The 21,209-nt window shown below is 54.8% G+C and overlaps 2 protein-coding genes across 2 annotated transcripts in view; one reads left to right on the top strand and one right to left on the bottom strand.

Annotated features, from left to right (window-relative positions):
* The window catches only part of SLC15A3 (solute carrier family 15 member 3), a 21,997-nt gene extending 14,009 nt beyond the window's left edge, over window positions 1–7,988 (top strand). Inside the window, exons 4-8 of the mRNA XM_027858849.1 lie at window positions 2,993–3,115; window positions 4,697–4,865; window positions 5,711–5,869; window positions 6,929–7,087; window positions 7,711–7,988. Coding sequence (XP_027714650.1) covers window positions 2,993–3,115; window positions 4,697–4,865; window positions 5,711–5,869; window positions 6,929–7,087; window positions 7,711–7,859 — 759 coding nt within the window. The 3' untranslated portion in view covers window positions 7,860–7,988. The remainder of the gene's footprint in view (window positions 1–2,992; window positions 3,116–4,696; window positions 4,866–5,710; window positions 5,870–6,928; window positions 7,088–7,710) is intronic.
* TMEM132A (transmembrane protein 132A) lies at window positions 7,930–20,733 on the bottom strand. Its single transcript, XM_027858848.1, has 11 exons — window positions 20,616–20,733; window positions 17,511–17,725; window positions 16,953–17,171; window positions 16,292–16,623; window positions 15,531–15,680; window positions 13,533–13,725; window positions 13,046–13,189; window positions 11,271–11,473; window positions 9,993–10,269; window positions 9,676–9,867; window positions 7,930–9,275 (listed from the first exon to the last, which is right to left on the bottom strand). Exons 1-11 carry the CDS (start codon window positions 20,731–20,733, stop codon window positions 8,214–8,216), a joined length of 3,105 nt encoding a protein of 1,034 aa, XP_027714649.1. The 3' UTR covers window positions 7,930–8,213.
* Window positions 20,734–21,209: the final 476 nt, after the last annotated feature.

Here is a 21,209-nt window from a genome sequence, read left to right on the forward strand (position 1 = left end):
ATGTATTATGTATCTGAGGCTGAATTTGAACTCAGATCCTCCTGACTCCAGGGTCAGTATGCCACTTAGCTGCCACACTAATATCTTTTTCTAAGACACAGTTACTTAAGTATTCTATTTCCTCTTCTATTAATATGGGCAATTTATATTTTTATAAATATTCATCCATTTCCCTTAGATTGTCAGATTTATTAACATATAACTGGGCAAAAAAAGAGCCCCTAATCATTGCTTTAATTTCATCTTCATTGATTGTGAATTTAAAACATTTTGGTTTTCTTCTTTCTTAATCAAATTAACCAATGGTTTATTTATTGTATTGGTTGTTTTTTTTTTTCATAAAACCAGCTTCTAGTTTTATTTATTAGTTCAACGGTTTTCTTACTTTCAATTTTATTAATCTCTCCTTTGATTTTCAGGACTTCAATTTTAGTGTTTAATTGAGGATTTTTAATTTGTTTTTTTTCTAGAATATGCCCAATTCATTGATCTGCTCTTTCTCTATTTTATTGATATAAGCATTTAGAGATATAAATTTTATCCTAAGTACTGCTTTGACTGCATCCCATACATTTTGGTATGTTTTCTCATCGTTGTCTTTCTCTTTAATGAAATTATTGATTGTTTCTATGATTTGTTCTTTGACTCACTCTTTCTTCAGGATTAGATCATTTAGTTTTCAATTATTTTAATCTATATTTCCATGGCCCTTTATTAAATATAATTTATCACATTGTGGTCTGAAAATGATGCATTCAATATTTCCATTTTTCTACATTTGATTGTGAGGTTTTTATGCCCTAATACATGGTCAGTTTTTGTGAAGGTGCCATGGACAGCAGAGAAAAAGGTATATTCCTTTCTTTGTTGCTGTTCAATTGTTTTCAATCATGTTTGACTCTTCATGGCCCATTTGAGGTTTTCTTGGCAGAGATACTGGAGGGATTTGCCATTTCCTTCTCCAGCTTACTTTACAGATGAGGAAACTGAGGCAAATAGGTTAAGTGACTTGCCCAGGGTCACACAGAACCCAGTAAGATGAGTCTTCCTGACTCTGGGCCTGGCACTCTATTCACTGTGCCACCTAATTGCCCATATATATATATATTCCTTTCTGTTCCCATTCGGTTTTCTCCGGAGGCCTATTATAGCTAACTTTTCTAAAATTTTATTCATCTCCTTAACTTCTTTCTTCTTTATTTGATGGTTAGATTTACTAGTTCTGGCAGGGGGAAAGTTGAGGTCCTCCACTGGTATAGTTTTACTATTTCCTCCTGTAATTCATTTAACTGTTGTTGTTTTTTTTAAGAATTTGGATGCTTTACCATTTGATGCATATATATTCATTGATATATTGTATTGATATTACTTCATTTGTCTATGGCACCTTTTAGCAAAATGATGTTTCCCTGCTTATCTCTCTTAATTAGGTCTATTTTTGATTTTGCTTGTCTGAGATCACAATTGCTACCCCTGCCTTTTTTTTTTTTACTTCCCTGGAGCATAATAGATTCTTCTCCATCCTCTTACCTTTACTCTATGTGGTCTCTCTGTTTCAAGTATGTGTCTTGTCAACAACATATTATTGGATTCTGGTTTTTAATTCATTCTGCTATCTGCTTTGGTCTTAAAAGAAGCCTTTCTTAAGTACTTACTATACGCTAGGCAAATTCAAAAGCAACTACTGCCCCTGCCCTCAAGGGGCTTATATTCTAGTTGGGGAAAGAACACACACCAGGAAGGTGGTGGCCAGAGAGGGGCAATCTATGTTATTGGAATGGTGATTGGGTCCATTGGATTGGAGATTGACACATTCCTTCTAGGGGCAATGCAGTTGATTCTGTCTTGGCTCCAAGATCAGGGAGTGGGGGTGGCAGGGAATGGGGCAGGTGGGAGCAAAGCAAAGATGGTGCGGCCAACTAGAAGATGAGAGTAGGAGATGAGTGGAAGGAAGGCAGGCACAGCAGGCTCTGCCTAAAATAGAAGGTTTGCCCCACTGGGGTCAGCTGGACCCCGGGAAGTTCAGATAAAACAGCCAAACCCTCCAAGAAGGTGGCTATAGGCAGTAGGGAATGGATTTGAAGATGGAGGACCTGGATTCAAATCCTGACTCTACATAATTCAAACCCTTTGCAGGTTAACATCCTACTTACCTGTGTGACTCTAAGTAAACCAGTTCCCGTTTCTGGGTCCCAGGCTTCACATAGAGAAAAAGAGAGGGTCTAGTCTCTAAGTCTCATGAAGGCAACCAGCATTTATTAAGCCCCTACTTAATGCGCCAGGCACTGTGTTCAGTTTAAACCATCAAGCTCTAAATCAAAATGCTGCAAATTTATTTTGTATTGGATTTATTCTGTATGTACTCATGTAGTAGACAGATTGTCTCCCCATAGAATGAAAGTAATCTCTTTGAGATCAAGAACTATTTTGTCTTTCTATCCTCAGTGCCTCAGTGTTCAGCATACAGTAGGAACTTAATAAATGCTTATTATTTTTTTAAATGGCCTTCCCCTCAATCCAATCCAATCCAACACTTATTAAGTGCTTAGTAAGTTAGCCTGGTAGCAGTGGGTTGAGAGCTGGCCATGGACAGGAAGATCTGGGTTAAAGTCCCACCTCCAACACCAGCAGGTAGGTGATCCTGGACCAGTGTCCCAGGCCACTCTCTGAGACTGTAAGTTGCAGGGGACACGTTCTCATTGGGAGTTCCCTGCCCCTTAGAACCACAGGTCTGGGCAATACCACAAAGTACGTGGGAAGCACTGTGTTGGGATAGCTCAACTCGAGGAAAAGGGACCTTGGGAAAGTCCCACCTCCTCCCCGATGCTACAAATGTCACCCACTCCGTTTCTTAGTAACTTGAGGCAGGGAGAGGCTAGGTGGGAGGTGGGGAGGGCGGCGTTCTTCCTCCTCGTGACTCCTCGTGAATCTGGAGCAATCTGCTACCCTGAATCCTAGCCTGACTCCTAGCCTATCTCTGTCTCTACTCCAGATGCAGTCCACTTATGTCCTCCAGGGCTTGCACCTCCAAATCCCACATATTTTCCAGACCCACTTGGACAATGGCAGCGGCAGCAGCAGCAGCAAGCTTTCCCAGGACAGTAGCAGCTACAGGGTAAGACAAAGTCCTATCCTTTCAGGGGCAGTGAGATGCCACAGTGGGTACAGCACCAGCCCTGGAGTCAGGAGGACCTGAGTTCAAATCCGGCCTCAGACACATAACACTTACCAGCTGTGTGACCCTGGGCAAGTCACTTAACCCCATTGCCTAGCCAAAAAAAAAAAAAAAAGTCCTATCCTTTCCAACTGACCCTCCTCTTCCCCTCCCAAGACCAGGAACTGAAACAGCCTTGCCCTGACCCATCACCAGCTCCCCAAGGCTTCGGGATACAGGAAGTGAGCTTAGGTCAGCAAATAGCCTGGGTCAATTCCTGTAATTCCACACGAGGAAACAGGGCTGGAACTCACTTGAGAAACACAGAATATCAGAGCTGGGAGGGCCCATAGGACATGAATACCAGAGCAGAGAACATAGAATGTTAAAGCTGGGAAGGGCCTTGGAAGGTGGAAAGTCAAATCTGGAAGAAATCATGGAACACACAGAATGTCAGCACTAGATGGAAAGAACCTTGGATATATTCCAAAATGGAGTATTACAGGAACCTTAGAACACAGAACACCAGAGCATCCCCAGACATTAGAAATGAGCACAGGATGCTAGAATTAAAAGAGGCCTCAGTCCAGCCCGTCTCAGACTGTGGTTGGGGAGAGGGTCTCCTGGGGGTCCCCAAGACCCTGTCAGGGGGTCCTCAAGGTCAAAATTGTTTTCATAATAATACTAAGATGCTTTCATTTCTAATATGGTAAATATTGGTAGATAGAACTCACATAAACCAAAGCTCTTTGGAGGGGTCTGCAGAAAGTTTTGAGAGTATAAAGGGGTCCTCAGACCAGAAAGTTTGAGAACTGAGGTAAGTCCTCCCGAGCACAATCTGTTCATTCTCCTGCTGAGGACACTCAGAAATGGCCAATCAGTTCAACTCACAGGAACATCTCCCCTTTCTCCCGTGCTCTGATGGGTACAAAGCCCTTCCTCCTGCCAACCCTGTAGGGAACATTAATATCCCCATTTTGCTTATGAGGAAACAAACAGCCCAGAGAGGCCAAGTACTTTGCAGAGTTCATACAGCTGGTAAGTGCATGGGCCAGGACAGACTCAGGTCTCTTGATTCCAAATCCATCGTTCTAATGAAATTCTCTACCCTTCCCCCCCTCCCCCTCCCCCCCCGAATTTATTCCCCACATTCTGTAAACAGAACCCTTTACTGGGCACAGGGAAGGTACAGAGCTAGAGTGAGCCTTAGCTCCTGGCTGAACCCTGGGACTCCCAGGAAGCATCTGCTCGGGGCCCCACTTGTGTCTGCCTTCTTCCCCTCTTCCCTCTCTGACTTGTGGTGACTGGCAGGTGGGGGTCCTTTACTGGGTCAGGGCATCCTGAACCTCCCCTAACTGGTGACTTGAGCTGGCGTCCTCCATCTGGGCAATGACTGGTTAAGAGCACCCCCTCGCTGTGCTCCTCTGTCCCAGGTACCTGGGGACATCCCATCAGCTTGTGCAGTGACCCTGACCGGTCCCCCCCTCACCCTCTGCTTCTCAGGCATCATGATAGGTGCTGATCTGGTTCCCTCCTTCCCAGTTTCCGGGAGCCTGGCTCCTTTTGGCCAACGTGGTCGTGGTGCTGATTCTGGTGCCCCTGAAGGACCACGTACTCGATCCATTCCTGCAGCGGCGGAAGCTGCTCCCCTCACTTCTCAAGAAGATGGCCTTGGGCATGTTCTTTGGCTTTACCTCCGTCATTGTGGCAGGTCATTCTGGGGAATGGGGGGTGGGGGCCCACTGAGCACAGGGGAGAATAGCCCAACAGCCCACCATGGAGTGTGGGGGAGCTGAGGCTGGATCTAGTCATCATAGGCAGATATAGAGGCTGTCCTGTGCCAGCGATAAAGGCCCTCGGGCTAAATCAGACACACCACGGTAGGAAAAATGAAGCTGCTAATCCTTGTGCCAGAGTACACTATGCCAGAACTGGACAGGACCTTAAAACATGGGGCATGGAGTGCCAGAGCTGATGGGCCATAGAATTTCAGTCCTAGAAAGGACTATAGAACATAGAACACAGCATGTGGGAGCTGAGAGAGACCTCAGAACCTGGAACACAGAATGTCACAGAAGCCATTTTAGGGCCCTAAAATATAGAAAGTCAGTGAAGGGGTGCCATTTTAGGACATATGAGACAGCATGTGGCTACAAAGGACTTTGGAATAGAGAATGTTAGAGCTGGGAGAAACCTTAGAATATAGAATGTTAGAACTGGAAGGGTCCTTCTCAGGCATCCAACCCAACCCCTTCTTCAACAGAGCAGAAACCTGAAGCCAAAGCAGGGCAATGACTTGCCCAGGGTCATACATAAGGATGATAAAGTTGGGACTCAAACCCAGGTCTCCTGATCGCCAGTGGAGGGGCCTTCCCCTTACACCACACTCTCCTCTCACGACACAATCAGTCCATGAGCACAGACCCTTGCTTATTGGGGCAGGCCTGTGCTGTAGGGCTGTGCCCACTGGTGGGTACATTAGCATTGTAGATGATGAGGCTGTGAGACTGCGGCCCACAGTCCCTGAGCTTCTCAACCCTGGTGACTCCCCAACAGGCGTCCTGGAGACCAAGAGGCTCCAATACATTCACCACAACGAGACAGTGACTCAGCACATCGGACAAGATGTGTATTTTGCAGCGCCTATGTATATATGGTGGCAGATCCCTCAGTATCTTCTCATTGGCATCAGCGAGATCTTTGCCAGCATCCCAGGTACCACAGTGATTCTCCTTAATCCTTTCCCCAGACACGGCCAGGAGCCTATTGGGGTCCGTGCATGGGCATCAAAGGAGGGATGGTTGGATGGTGGGTGCCGAAGATGGATGACTCAGTGTGAATCCAAGAGGTCAGAAAGGCTCCCCACCTGGGGACTGCTGACTGAAACCAGAGGCCCAGAAACTTAGGAAGCTTTTTCTGCCCCAACACAGAAAAAGGGGCTCTCCCTGCGACCCCTGCTTTCTCAAAGAAAGAACCACTGAACCTCAGAATTAGAAGTGACCTCACATGGAGGGCCAAATCCTATCTCCAATACACCCAACAATTACTCCTCCAGCTACCACCTAGAGATCTCCAAGGAGAGAAAATTCACCACCCCTCAAGGCAGCCCGTTCCATCTGGGGATAGTTCTGTCAGGCAGTTTTGCCTTGTGCCAAGCTCTAATCTGCCCCTCAGGCACTTCCACCTGGCAGAAGGGCAGAAAGAAATCCGAGGCGGCCACCTGAAAACAAGCAGGCATGGTCTCAGGGAGATTGTGTAAGGTGTGGGCGGCTGTTGAGTAGGAGGAGTCTGTCATAATGGGCAAAGAGAGGACCAGGTCAGTGTTGGTCGGGAGCGGCATGTGGGCACCAGGTGAAGCCATCGTGCTTCCCCAAGGAGCTTCCCTGGGTCCAACAGGGAGAATGCCCTCGTACAGAGCCAGATCCAAAGTCTTGACCGGCACCCTCTGTGCCCCCAACATAGGCCGGCCCCATTCTAGCTCAGTCAGCTGGGGGGGTACAGAGGCCTGGACCTTCTCCAGAACAGAACCAGGCTGTCCTCTGAGGCTCCACGACCCAGGTCCCTGCTCCGGCCCTGAAATATGGCCCCTCTCCCTCTTCTTCAGAGCCAAACCCGGAAGCAGCGAGGGAGGTGGTTAGGCATAGGGCTTGCGTTTTAAGGGAGAAGCCCATTCATTCCTAGCATCTGCAGCCTGGGCTTGGGGTTTTCTTCCCGCCCACTCTCCAGCTGCCCTGGCCTCCCATGCTCACGTCTGTGTCCCTCCCTCTCTCCTAGGTCTGGAGTTTGCCTACTCAGAAGCCCCCAGATCTATGCAGGGAGCCATCATGGGCATCTTCTACTTCCTGTCGGGGGTCGGCTCAATTCTGGGCTCCGGCCTGGTGGCTTTGCTGTCCCTCCCAGAAGGGGGCTGGCTGCACTGTCCCACGGATTATGGTACGTACGCGTGAGTGTGCGCGTGTGTGTAGGGGGCGATGGATAAACTTAGAGGGTAGGGCGGTTACAGTCCCCTGCCTATTCCATCCCCTCAGACCCCCAATGCCCCAGCCGTGAAGGATCAGATGCCCTTGGATACACGTAGCCTTAGTGTTACAGTCATGATCAGTTCGGAGTCTCTGGTCCACACTCCTCAGACGGGAAACTGAGGCCCATAAAAGAGAAGCGCTTGCTCCATCCCACAGTGAGGGGGCCACAGAACCCGGGGCCCCAACCCTGCTCCTCCTGCCATACGTTAAAATGTGACACTTTCCCCCAGCCTTACCACCCCCCACCAGGCACCTGATATTCCAAAGGGAAGGCTACGAGCAGGGCACCCATCATACAACCCAAAGGAGTCCCCTTTTCCTGGGGAGACCAGACTGAGCCCTGGGGCGAGTGACAGCCGAGTCAACTCAGCCCTTCAGCCAGGGAGCAGCCCCACACCTTCCCAACCCCGAGGGGGAACCCAGGGAAGTGCCGAGAGAGATCTGAACCCAGATCCCCTGCCTCTGCCTGGTCCTTCTCGGGCTCTGGCGGGCGAGGCAGGGAGCCTCAAGCGCTCAGTCTTCTCTGTCTCGCAGGAAACATCAACAATTGCCGGCTGGACCTTTACTTCTTCCTGCTGGCTGGCATCCAGGCCGTCACTGCCCTCCTCTTCCTCTGGATCGCCAACCAGTATGAGCGGTCAGCGCCTGCTTCAACCTGCCGCCCCGAGAAAGAGGGCGGCTGAGGGAGGGCTCCGAGGGCCAGGCACGACCACAGGCAACGAGCACAAGGGACAGGCCTCGCTGCCTCGGGGCTCTGATTTCCTTTCCACTTTATTTTGTACCCAACGTAAGAATAAAACATTTGTCATAAATAGCGGGGCACCGGCCCTTCCTCACCCCACAGCAGTGAGATGGGGAGTGGGGGCGTGGGAAGCCAGGGCCTTGGGGTGGGTTGGCAGGCAGGGAGACGGGAGGACTCAGGTCAGCACCCACAAGAGAAATGTCTGCAGTTGGGGAAGGGCATTCTCTGACTCCCGCCCCCCAGGACTGTGGGCCCAACGTCCCCAGGCTGGGCATCGGGGCCAAGGGGCTGGAGGTCAGGAGCTGCCCCGGATCCTCTCCATGTAGCTTCTCAGCTCGTCGGGGTCCCTTAGCCCCATGTCCTCACACACCCAGCGGATGTCATCCTCCCCAGCCACCAGAATGGACTGGACCGCGGGGGCCGGAGGCTCCTCGGGGGGCCGGGCCGGGGGTGCCGCCGCAAAGGTCACAAACTCCACCCGCTTCCTTCGGCCCCCGGGCTCCTTCCGGGGCAGGGTGGCCCCCAAGGGTGGGGTAGGGTCCGGACTGCCTCCTCCGCCTCCTCCTCCCCCCCCTCCCTCACAGTGGCAGCCTCCCTCCCCTGGGGCAGGGGGAGCTGGGCTTGGGGGCCTCTCCTCCCGGGGGGGTCGCCGGTCCAGCTGCCGGCTCAGCTCCTCCTGATCCGTCCCCAGCCAGACCCAGTTGTGGGGCTGGGGGGAAGCGGGGCCCCCGGAGGCTGGGGCATCAGGGGGCTCTTTGCGCTGGTACCGTAGCACAAAGACCACACCGTTAACAAGGAAAATGAAGATGGCCAGGCAGAAGATGCTGAGCAGGGCGTAGAGGCCCAGCTCCAGGTCCGTCACCCTCTGAGGGGCCCTCACCATCTCCTCCTCCTCGTCCTGCTCTTCCTCCTCCTCCTCCTGCTCCTCCCCGAGGTCCTCTGGACGCTCAAACTTGCTCCTCAGTCCCCCCTCGCCCCCTGGCCCCTGACGCCTCCCCCCTCCCCCATTGCTCTCAGTGACCGGGGGAGCAGAGGTGGTCAGGGGGACCTGCTCGTGCTGCCGAGGGGGCACGGGGGGCGCCCCCAGCCAGGCCGTGGTGGAGGCCAGCGGGGGCCGGTGTTTGCCCCGGCGGCAGGACTCCGGGGAGTGCAGCCCCACCTGCAGGGGCATCCCCTCGTTGGCCCCTCCACTCACCAGCCCCCCAAAGAAGGCCCCTCGCTCCCTGCCAGGGACCGCTGAGGAGAAGGCTCCCGGCTCCTCAGTGGAAACTGCCAGGGCCAAGTTCCTGTGGCCAAACAGCTCTGCTGGGGCCAGAGTGCGGTCCGAGAAGGCCAGCCACAGGGAGAAAGCGACTTCCTACAGGGCCACGGGGGGAGGGAGACACCGTACAATGGGAGACCAGAGACACGTACGCAGACACACAGATACCACCCACATGGACACACACACAGAGACCCACACGAAAGAGGCGAGAGAGGAGATAACAGAGAAGCAAACAACGGAGAGAGAGGCGACCCAGTTAATCGCCTACCGGCCTTCAGCCCCCTCCTTTACACTCCAGAGGGGGCCCAGGGCCAGAGGCTGACCTGAGCATTTTCCTTTTCAAGGCCATTAAAGGGCCTCCCTCCTCCCTCTCTCCCCACTACCTCCACCCCTCTAGGCTCCATCCTTCTCTCTTTGGAGCCCCTGATCCTGTCTCCTTTTGGGGAGGTTGACCCTGCCCATCCATGCACCCATCTCCCGCCCTGGCCTTCACCTGTTTCAAGCCGGGTGGAGCTGTGTGTGCCCAACAAGTCGCAGTGATCTCCCCAGGGTGGGCGGTGCCCCGGCTCAGCGCCAAGGAAATGCTCATGACTGGCTGTGCCCGAAGTTCCAGCACAGAGACCTTTTCGTCTGTCACGGACAGAGCCTGCTCTCCGAGGATGGAGTCGGAGAGTGGTGAGCGCACCTAAGGCAGGAAGGAGAGCTGAAGGGGGAGGGGGAGAGCCTTCCTGAAAGGGCTCTATGCCCCACCCCTCCAATCCCCTGCGTCCACTGTTCGTCTTGCCCCATCCTTCCCACACTCCCTCTCACCTCCAAGGAAGTGACCCCTGGCTCCCGTCCAACCAGCACGCTGCCACCCTCCAGCGTGGCCACTCGGGGGTCTTGGACACGGGCATGGGGTCCCACAAGGTGAGACACATCCAGCAGCCAGTCAGGGCCCAGGAGATAAGTAAGATGGCGGCCCCCATCCTGAGGGTGGGCAACGAAGGGGACGAGGAACCGGACGCCAGCACGCTGGTACTGCAGCCGGCAGCTTCGTGCCCGCCGGTCTGCCTCCTCGCCTCCTTCCTCAGGCTCGGCGGGGGCGCTACCCAGCCAAGGACAGAGTGGTCAGTGGAGGAGGGTGGCCTGGAACGCCCCTCTCTGACCCATACCACAGGCCCCTCTTCGACCAGACGAAGCTGTCCACTCTAGGACAACCCCTACCCCAGTCCCTTGATAGTATCTACTTCTGTCCATTAATCTACACTGACTCTGCTCCCTGCTCCTGGTGGGCTGACACAGAAGAATCCAGAGGTTCTTAACCCAGGGTCTGTGAACTTGAACATTGGAGAACTCCATTTCATAGAATTGGTTTCTTTTTAAATGCTGCGTAGTTTAATTTATGCCTTTAAAAACATGGTTCTGAAAAGGGATCCCTCAGTTTCCCCAGACTGCCCAAGGGGTCCAGCACACACAGAAGAGGTGAAGAATCCCTGAAGGTACAGGATCACAAGATCAGGGGGTTCAGAGACAGAGGGCATCTTAGAAATCATGACCTAGTACAAAGTTTGAGGAAAGTGAAGCCCAGTGCTTTGCCCAAGGTCACCCTTAAACTCGGCCTTGCTAAGAGCGATGGAAAGAGTCTGGGGAACTTCCACAAGAAGTCACCATGTTGGTAAAAGCTCCTGAGGTCATAGGATCATGGGGGAAAAGGACCTCGGGGTCCATCTGGACCAGTGGCAGAGCCAAGGTTCCAGAGAGGTCAGAGTATGGACACAGGACCCTTGTGGCGGCCCAAGAACGGCTCTCCTATTCAAGAATGCAGAGTCACAAAACGGGGCAAAGATCTCCACCAGCTCCTTCTGACCAAGGGGCAGAAGGGAGGGAGTCATTTTGGTGACTTCCACCTTGCCCTCCCACGTCCAGCACAGTCAGTCCCATCCAGAGGCCCTCCTCCCCAGCTCCTAGCCCTCCTGCCATATCCTGAAAACTTCTCTGCTAAGATCCCACCTCCTCTCTCCTCCCTCCAGTGTCCAAACTGCAGAGACAGTTGGCCAACCCAACCCGAGCCCCGAAACGCACTGGCCGGCCGTGTTCTGAACTCACCCGCTGGCTGGCCCGGGAACCCGCCAGCCTCGGACTTGCTCCAGGGTGGTGTCCGTCATCTCAATTCGCAGCGGCAACAGCGGAGTCCACACAGTGACCCGGAGTGAGGCCCGGAGCCGGCGCCACCAGAAATCCACCTGGACTCCCCGGGCCCCCTGGCTCTCCTTGCCTTCCACAAACACCTCATCACAGGCCTCGGACACCTGGAGGGAGGCAGAGGGCTCAGGAGGGCAGCACACACCTGGGAGGGTAGCTGCGAGGAGGGGTTGTACCAAGTGGCGAGGGTCCGCTGGATTAGAGGATGAGAGCTGCAGGCGGAAGAGCACTTAACCTAACCTAATTTTACAGAAGAGAGGCCCGTGGGGAAGAAATGACTTGATCAAGGTCAGAATTCAAAGACTCGGGGCTGGAAGGAATCCAACCCTTTCGTTTTGTCAGAGGGGAGCACGGGCAGAGTGTAGAGAAAGGGACGTCCCCAAGGTCCCAGATTTAGAGGCAACACGACACGAGCGAGAGAGCATTGGACTTGGAATCAGGAGGGCCTGGGTTCAAATCCTGCCTCTGACACTCACTAGCTGGTTGACTCTAGGCAAGTCACTTAACCTGTCTGCCTTGGTCTCCTCTACTGTAAAACGAGGGCGTCAGACTCAATGGGCTAGCTCTAAATCTACGACGACCTGGAGAGAACCTCAGAGACCACAAACTCATCTTCAGAGGAGGAAACGTAGGCTCTGGGGCAGAGGAGAGGAAGGTGACCGCACTCCCAGCGGTGGAGACCAGCCCCGACCCAGGACCGCGGACTCCCACCACACCACCCTCTTTCCACCAGACTGAAATCCACTCTGACTCTTCACCGACAACATGTCTATTGTGTTCTGCCTCTCCAGACTTATCATCCTGTTTACATTTCATGGGGGCTGGGTTCTCTGAGCGCACATACACTGGTTGGGTGGCTTCGGAGAGGAGTCTGGGGGGCAGGCAGAAAGAACGTGAAGGCCAAGGTGGGAAGGAACGTTGGCCGTAGTTAGGTAATAAAGAGTCGGCCGTATTACTGAATCATTTTTGTGGCTGTTATTGACTTCTGGCCTGTTCTTTCCCCAGAGCTCAGTCCTAATCCACACCACTGAGAGCAGAAGGCCTTTCACGCGGCTCTCCGTACTTGGCCTACTCAGTGTCTGGACGGGATCTAGACAGAAAGGGTCCTGACACCGTCGGAGCATAAATGAAAGGGACTTTAGAGGCCACGTGGCCCAAGCCCTTCCTTTTACAGTTGAGGAAACTGAGGCCTGAAAAAGCTAACTGGTTTGACCCAGTTCACATGGAAAAGGAAGGCAAGCGCTTTAACCCAGGTCTTCCCATTCCAAACCCAAATGCCGGTCCTTGTGCTCCACTCTCTAAAGCTGAGCTGAAGGAATGGGGGTTGGGTGGCTGGTGGAAGAAACCTTCTCAGGGAGGTCTCACTGGCTGCCCTCAAGGGATTGGCTTGGTCTGCTGGACTGCAGCGGGCAGCACCAGGAGCAATGGGGAAGATGCCAGGAAAGACTGCCTCAGAGCCATCCCAGGGTTGAATGGGCGGCCTAGGGAGGTGGTAGGCTCCCCGCCTGGAGAGCAGAGTCTGAACGACCCCTCGTGGGGAGGGTCCTGGGGGATTCCCTCTGGGAGAAGCTTTCCCTCTGAAGGGGGAAGGAGCCTCGATTCCACCTGGGTAGCCCTAGGGTGGAAGAGGCAGGTGCAGGGAGAGGGCAGGGTCCGACAGGGAGACGCACGCCGCTCACCTGCAGGACTTGAGTGTTGGCTGATTCACAGCCCACCTGCTCAGTGACCTCCACCACAGCTCCACCCAGCTCCACGGTGACCAGGCGTATGGGTACTCTTTGGGGAATGCCAGTCAGGGGGGCGGTGTTCACCAGCTCCTCGGTCTGCAAGGCAGGGAGGAGGTTAGGTCACCCGTCGGCGCTCCTCAATTCAAGGTTTTCCCCTGGGGCCCAACACACCCCTGATGCCATCGTGGCAACCGTACAGGGGCCTGATGCTGAATTCTGGCTACATGGCACAGCGGGCACTGGCTCCTGAGCTCTCCTAGAATAGTCCCCAGGAAACCCACACCCTGCAGATGCCTGGCATGCATCTTCTCTTTCTTGTACCCTACGACCATAAGGAGCCCCAGGGACCTCCCTGGGCTGGGAAGAGGGTGACGCTCAAGGTCCTGAGGTGGTGGCTGTGAATAGGCAACCCCACCCTAACCCCCCCATGGTCTGGTACCTTTGCCATGGGGACAAGCGCCCGGATGCCCCGCTCAGACACCAGGATCTCCCACACCATCTTATCCTTCTTGGCCTCAGGGACCTGGCTTGGGTATTCCAGCTGCCATGTAACTGGACGGGTGGACAATGAGGCCCCTGTACTGTTCTCCACGGCAAAGTCCACCCACAGGAACTCTGTGAATCCAGGCAGGCTTCCAGGAGGAGGAGGAGGAAAGTCAAGCCAGTGAAGGGAAGGAGGATCAGGGAAACCACCCTGTCCCTCTTCCCCTTCCTGGATTCTCCATTCTTTCCCTCATTCACATCTCCTTCCTCACCCTGGATCCCAGCCTTCCTGTTTTCCTCCAGTCCCCTAAAAGACCACCATAAAACAACAGCAGCCCACCCTGCCACCCTCTAGAACTGGCCCTTCCTCCTCTGGTCAGCCTTTCCTCTGGTCTCTAAAGTGGCTCTCCCCTACAAGAAGTGATCTTTCCCAGCAGACTGGCCCCACTCTGGCCCCCCTTCTCCCTCCGATCTTCAATCACCCTCATCTACTGGCTCCTTTCCTGCTGTCTTCAAACACACCCAAGTCTCCGCCATTCTTTACAAACCTTCAGTAGACCTTCCAGCCCCATTTGCTATCACTCGGCATGTCTTTGACCTCTCAAAGTCCTCGAAAGAATCATCTCGACCCGTGGCTCTCTCTCTCCTCCAAGCTCTCCACAGCCTGGCTTTCACCTAATCACTCAGCTGAGATTCTTCCTCCAAAGTCATGGCAGATCTCTGGACGGTCAGCTCCGACGGCTTTTCTCAAGCTGTGTCTTTCCTGACCTTCCTGCAGCCTCTAACGCCGTTGTTCACCACCACTTCCTCCTCCCTGGGTTTTCAGGACCTGCTCTCTCTCGTTCTCTCCCACCTGCCTGACCGCTCCTTCTCAGCCACCATTTCTGGATCGTCATGTGGGTGGGTGTGTCCACAGACTCTTCCTAACGATATTATTTTCCTCTCCAGGCTCTCAGCTCTTACAGATTCCCAATTCTCCTCGCTGTGCAGGGGACACCCAGATCTACTGAGCCCACCTTGGTCTCTCTCTTGAGCTCCAGTCCCCAGTCACTAGCCGCTTGTTGGACTCTTCAAACCGGGGGTTATCCCAAACTCCCTATGTCTGAAACAAAACTTGTGACCTTTGGCCTCCCGCACCCCAACCCTTCGTCCCTCTTCTAAGCTTTCCTGCTCTTGTCAAAGGTACCACCGTCCTTCCACTCACACAGATTTGCAGCCTTGGCATTCCCTTGGGCTCCTCATCTACTCCCCATATCTGGTCTGTTGTCACATCTTGCCATTTTTACCTACACAACATTGACTCCCACAGCCACCATCTTAATTCGGACCCTCATGACCACTCGCCTAGATTGTCAGCCTCTTAACTGCCCTCCTTGCCTCAAATCTCTCCCCACTCCAATCCACCTTCTAAGCAGCTGCCAAAGAGATTTTTTTATAGCACAAGTTTGACCCCGGTACCCTTCTCCCCACTCAATAAACTCCAGTGCTCCCTAGTATCTCCAGATATAAACTCCTCTCTTGGGCATTTAAAGCTCTTCCCAGCCCCATCCCTTCCAACCTTTTCCAGTCTCCCAACATATAAGTCCCCCTTACAAAGTCTATGGCCAAGCCATACTGGCCTGCTCGCTCCATCTCCCAACTCCATGTCTGCATTGGCTGTCCCCCATGCCTGTAATGTACTTCCTTCACCTCTGTCTCCTGGAGTCACTAGCTTCCTTCAAGGCTCAACGCCCACCTTCGGAGAAAGGCCTTTCCTGACTCCCCCAGCTGCTACTGTCTTCCTTCCCCCAAACGAATCGTTTGGTACAAATTTTGTATGGAATTATTCACATATGTACTTTGTCTACCCCCACAGGAATGTGAGCTCCTTCGGGGAGGAACAGTATCTCTTGTCTTGGTACCCCAGCATCGTGCCTGGTACGTAGGCGGTATGGATGGACGGGGCCAGTCCTACCTGGTGTCTGACCACTTAGGCCCGGTGGCTTGGCAGGAGATGAGCACCGTGTGATGCTTGGAGCCTTTTAATTTTTCCAGTTTGGCTGTCCATAGGGAGGGGTGAGCAGGACGGGCGGCTGTCACCTGGAGCCCCTTCTTGACCTTGATCCTGGAGACGGCAATCAGAGTCACTTACCTGTGTCAGTGGTAACACGAGCTGAGTCCTGAGCCACGCATCTCGGAAGGATGGGAGTAGGTGGGAAATTGGGAACACAGCCCTCCTCCTCAAGGGGCTAATGGTTTGAGGAGGGAGAGAGGAAACGTGTGGAAAAGCCTTAAGAGACCTTCACGGACCAGCCCACAAATGAAAGCAACATACACACAAATACCTGTCGTACTATTACCACTGAGTATTGGAAAAGGGGGTGGAGTGGGGCAGGGAGACAGTCATGGAACCTCAGAACATCTGTGCTGGAGGAGACCTCTGAACATAGCACGGGGAATGCCAGAGGGAAGAAGCCGTGCCACGGCTGGGCTGGAGACCTTAGAACACAGAACATACGAGCTGGGAGGGACCTTGGAACCCAGAATTTTAGAGCTGAAAGGGACCTGAGAACACAGGCATAGGAATCCAGACTGCTTCCAAGTCAGCCGGCACCCACTTGCTGTGGGCCCCCAATCTCTGCCTACACACTCTCACTTGGGGATCCCTTCAGCTGGTTTTTGAGATTGGGGAAGCTGGCACAGAGAAGCGGGATGGGGGTGTCCCAGGAGACTCACCAGAGCATTAGGGAGTTATCGGTAAAGTTGTGTCTCAGCAGGATGGTAGCACTGAAGGACTGCCCAGGCCTCACGGCAGCATCGGACACTCGAAGGCGGACAGCGTCATCCAGGGGCACCTCTTGCTGGCGAGGGGGATCAGCCTGCTGGATCTCGACCCACCCCACAGGGAGAGACCGATCTGGGGGAACCCCTTCGCCGGCTGGAGCACACTGTCCGGGGTCCCCTGCCGCTGGCTCCAAGGTGTAGGCCAGCTCAGCCTTGGTGGTGGCGATGTTTGAGAACCAGTGCCGTGGGAATTTCATCTCTACCATGCAAGCACCCAGCGATGGCTGGAGAAATGTGAGAGGAACCCCCAGATCCCTGCTTTGGGAGACCCAATCATCCCAAAGGGGACTGAGTCCCGGCAGAGCCTTCACCTCACCCAACGTACCGCAATGCCCTGTAATCTCCCCTGAGCCTCCTTTCTATTAGATCTGTCCCCCTCACCAGAGTGTCACCCATCAGCCTTCCTTCAGTGGATAGGGACCCTAATCCCTCCCCTACTGCTCATCTGTTCATTCCGCCCCTCCCTAAAATGACCCCTGTGCCCACTCCATTTCTGCGACCCCTTGGGCCTTCCCCCAGCTCCACAGTAGGACGGGGTCAGGGCGCGACTCACTTGGAAGCGACAGGCCTGGTGTATAGTGCCCAGAGAGTGGATGGCATGGAGCCGGGCACAGGGCAGATTTCGGGGGCCAGGCTGCCAGTCCTGCCCTTTGAGGTAGAAGAGGACCCGCACGTGGGGGTCTAGTGGCGTGAGTATGGTCTCCACTGACACAGCCCGAACATCCCAGTCTGCAAGCAGACCACCGGGGTCTGTGGTCCAGGCTGGCACAGCCTGGAGGGTGGAAAGAAGAGACTGAGCCAGACCTTGGCACCACAACAGCAGGGTTCCTACTCGAGCCACAAGGAACTTGAGAAGGTATCTGGCCCAACAGGAGGAAACTGAGGTCCACAGACAAGTGACTCACCCCAGGTCACAAAGAGGCAGGATTTGAACCCAGGTCCTCTTTCTCCAAATCCAATACCTTTCCACTGTGTGACACATCTCCATTTCTCCTGCTAAATGGGGAGGGTCTGAAGCCCCCCCCCCCCATGCTGGGGCCTGGACTCTGGGAGCCTCTCTCTGCTTGCGGCTCCCACCTCCCTAGCTCGCCCCTGGGGGCAGCCCCCTTACCTGCTGGGTAGTGAAGGGTGGGTAGGATGCCCGGAGAAGGGGCTGGGCTGTAGGTCGGGGCTGGAGGAGCAGGAAGGTCTCAGAACGGGAGCCCAGTGAGGAGTTGGCAGGAGGATAGTGTCCAATCTGCTGTAGGCGGAAATACTCCGGGGCATCTAAGAGTTCCAGTGTGGCCGGCAGGTAGATAGGGTCAGGGAGCTCAGTGTCCCCGCTCCCTGAAAGGGGAAAGAGCAGAGAGGACGGAGGCTGAGCAGGGGGGCTCACTGGGCCGCGTGAGCAGAGGGCTTCCCAAGTGGAAGCCTGGGCTTAGTTCAGAATCACAGAATCGTAGCGCCTGAGGGGCCTTACCAGGCGTCTCGTACAAGCAACACCCCAGCCAGGGTTCCACCTGTAACATCCTGTGTTGTCAGTTTGCGGTGACAGAGAACTCACTACCTCCCTAGACAGTCCATTCAGGTTAGACCTAAGAGCACCGGGGTCAGGAGTGAGGGGCCCTTGGGCCACACTTCTTCTCCCAGTCTGACGTCCAGACTGTTCCACCTCTGTCCTTTGTAACTCACTCCATTCCTCCCTCCATGTCCCATGCTGCTTTCCTGAGCTTCCCTTCTTCTGGCTGAGCTGGGAAGGCAAGATTAGTGTGACTGCTGAGATCTTGTGGGACCCTTCTCCTCGGAAATAACAATAATTGCCATCTCTGTAGGACTTTCTTCACAACCCTTCCCACTCCTGTTAGGGAGGCAGTGAAATTATTATTATCTCCATTTACTAGACAAGGAAACAAGCTCAGAACAGGGTAAGAACTAAGGAGACGTGGGCAAGATTCAGGACCAAGGGATTATCAAGAAAGCCCTCTCCCTTAAGGCTGGGGATGTCTGCCCCTTTAGAAGGTGGGACCGGCAAGAAAACAGGGTCACAAGACCTGACTTTCAGTTCTGGCTAGACAAGGGAGGCATGGCTTGACATGAGTACATCTGGGGGTCTTAGTGGACCACAAACTCAATGTGAGTCAACAGTGTGATGTGACACCCAAAAAGATGACATAATTGAAGGCTGCTTTAAGAAAGGCCTGGAGCCCAGGGCTAGGGAGACGGGAGGACTGCCATCCTCTGCCCTGGTCAGACCTCATCTGGGGAGCTGGAGAATGTCCAAGGGAGGGCAGCCAGGAGGTTGAACCACTTTGAGTCCAGGCCATGTTTGGAAGGGTTTGGCCAAAAAGGAAGACTTGGGGGAAACAATCACTGACTTCAAGTATTTGAAGGATTGCCACGTGGAAGAAGGATTCACTTTGTTCTATTTGATGCCAGAGGACGTAATGAGGAACAATGGCTAGAAGTGACAAAGGGGGAAACTGAGTCTTGATGTCAGGAAAAACTTCCTAATGATGTGAGCTTTCCGAAGCAGGCAGAAGGTGGAAGATTTCAGGTAAAGTCTAGATGCTGCCCTCCCCCTGAGCCCTTTCAGGGATTTGGCTCCAAGGGAATCCTTGTTCAGGGGCAGGTTGGGCCAGATGGCTGCGTGGGCAGCTTTTCCTGAGCCTCAACTTTCCCATCTGTAAAGAGGGGATAATAACACCCGCCATCCCTGCCTCCAGGGTGAGTGATGGGGTAGACCCAATGCCAGCGGCCTGATGCATGGGAGAAGCACTTCCAAAGGGTTGCCCAAGTGCCAGGGTCGAGGGAGGGGAGCAGGTGACTGAAAGATGCCGCCTCTCGGATCTCAGTCCCCTCCAAGAAGGAGGGAGGCCCTGTCTGGGATGGCGTGCCCAGGCCTGAGAACCCCCCCCCCTTTCTCCCTGCTCCAGGCCCTGCAGCCAAGTGTGTAACAGGTGGATGGCCCTACAGAGGCCCCTCCGTTCCTCCCTCCCACCAAGCTGCATTTCCCAGCTTTGGGAACCCTATCCCCTAGACCTCCCGCTTCCTCCCCAGCTGGTGTTAACGCAGGCCAGGTTGCTCTCCACGTTTCCCATCTGACCCGAAATGGGATCATCCTGCTGAGCTCCCTGGGGAAGGCTGAGGACCTCCGGCCATGGCTCTGCCCTCCCCATCCCGCCACATGGAGAAACAGGGTTGATATTCCCTGCCCCGTCCACAAAGACATCATGGTCCCTCAGTGAGGAAGGTGCTCTCCTCAGTACAACTGAGCTTCCCCAAGCAGCAGTTTACATGGCAGGCAATCGCAGGCCTCTGAACTGCTCTACCTCATTTGTCTAACAGGTGGGTGATGACCTCCCCCTCCCTGAAGGTGCTATCCACCCTCTTTCTTGCCTTCCTTCCTACTAGGAAGCAAAAGACCCGTGAAGACAGAGTGGAAGGGCTCCTGAGGGGAATGACTGCTGTCCCACAGGAGCAGAAGACACAAGAGACCAGCTATTTGAGGCAGGAAAGTCAGGGGCAGAATCCAGGGGATGCTCCCTCAACAGAAAATGTAGGGGGAAGGGGACATCCAGGAGCGAGGGCCTTCGGAAGGACACTGAGCAGCCCAGACCAATGTATTTTCCTAGGGTGAAAGCTGAGAAAGAAGGCAGAGGTACCTGAGACATCCGGGAAAAGAAGCCGGAGACATCTGGGGGAAAGAAAGGTTGGACCCAAAGGCCAGAAGTATCTGAGGGAAAGAATGATCAGACCCCCAAAGGAAAAGAATGATAGGACCCCTGGAGGACAGAAATGTCTGGGGAAAAGAATGATCGGACTCCCAGAGGCCAGAGGTGTCCGGGGGAAAGCAGGAGTCGGACCCCTAGAGGCCAGAGATGTGTGGGGAAAAGCACGATCGGACCCCTGGGGGCCAGGTGTTGTCTGGGGGGGAAATGATCGGATCCCCGGAGGCAGAGGTGTCTAGGAGAAAAGACAGATCGGACCTCCCGGGGAGGGAAGAAAGCTGCCCTAGGCTCGGAGATGCCAGGGAGTTTCCAGTGGGGAGGGAAAGTGGTGCGGTCAGTTACCGTGGTGTCAGGGGGTTGGGTCCAGTATAGATGCGGAGGAGGGGTGGAGCAGTGCTGCTCAGCCCCGAAGCCGAGACTCGTCCTCTGGGGCCTCCCGCCCCAGCAGCCCCAGCAGCACGCGACAGCCCGCCGAGGGCTCCCCCATTCCGCCCCAGGGGCCCCCTCACCTCGCACAGTCTTCAGCGCGAGCAGGGCCACCCAGAGGCAGCCGAGCCCGGGACGCGCGGGACGCCCGGGACGCCCGGCGCCCCGCGGAGGAGCGCTTCGGGGGCTGCCGGCGCCCATGCTCCCGGCGCAGGCTTCAGGGGGCGCCGCTCCGGCCGCCAGGCATGCCCAGACCGCGATGCCCGTGCTGCCCGTCGGGCCCCGAAGCCCCGGGGCCGCCGCCGCTCCGAGCCGAGCAGACAATGGAGCCCGAGCAGGCGGGCGGCGGGCGGCGGGGGAGGGACCCAGCCAGGGACGCCCCGCCCCCGACCCGCCGGGTCTTAGCGCCCGAGCGCAGAGACCCCGCCGCCCGCGCAGGGTCCTGACTCCTCCCGGCCCCCGCCCCCCGCCCCTCGGGGGCCCTGTTCAGGGAGGGGAAACCTACAAGGGTGAGAGGGGGGAGAGGGGGGAGAGGGGGGAGGAAACCGACACGAGGGAGGGAGTAAGGGGAGGGGAGGGAACCGAGGAGCTGACCCAGGCTTGGGACCGCGGCTTCGGGCGCAGACCCTAGGGTCCTCGAGATCGAGGGAGAGAGGGGAGTGTGTGTGTGTGTGTGT

Source organism: Vombatus ursinus, unplaced genomic scaffold, assembly GCF_900497805.2.
Source record: "Vombatus ursinus unplaced genomic scaffold, bare-nosed wombat genome assembly UNPS02013931.1, whole genome shotgun sequence".
Classification (NCBI taxonomy): Eukaryota; Metazoa; Chordata; class Mammalia; order Diprotodontia; family Vombatidae; genus Vombatus; species Vombatus ursinus.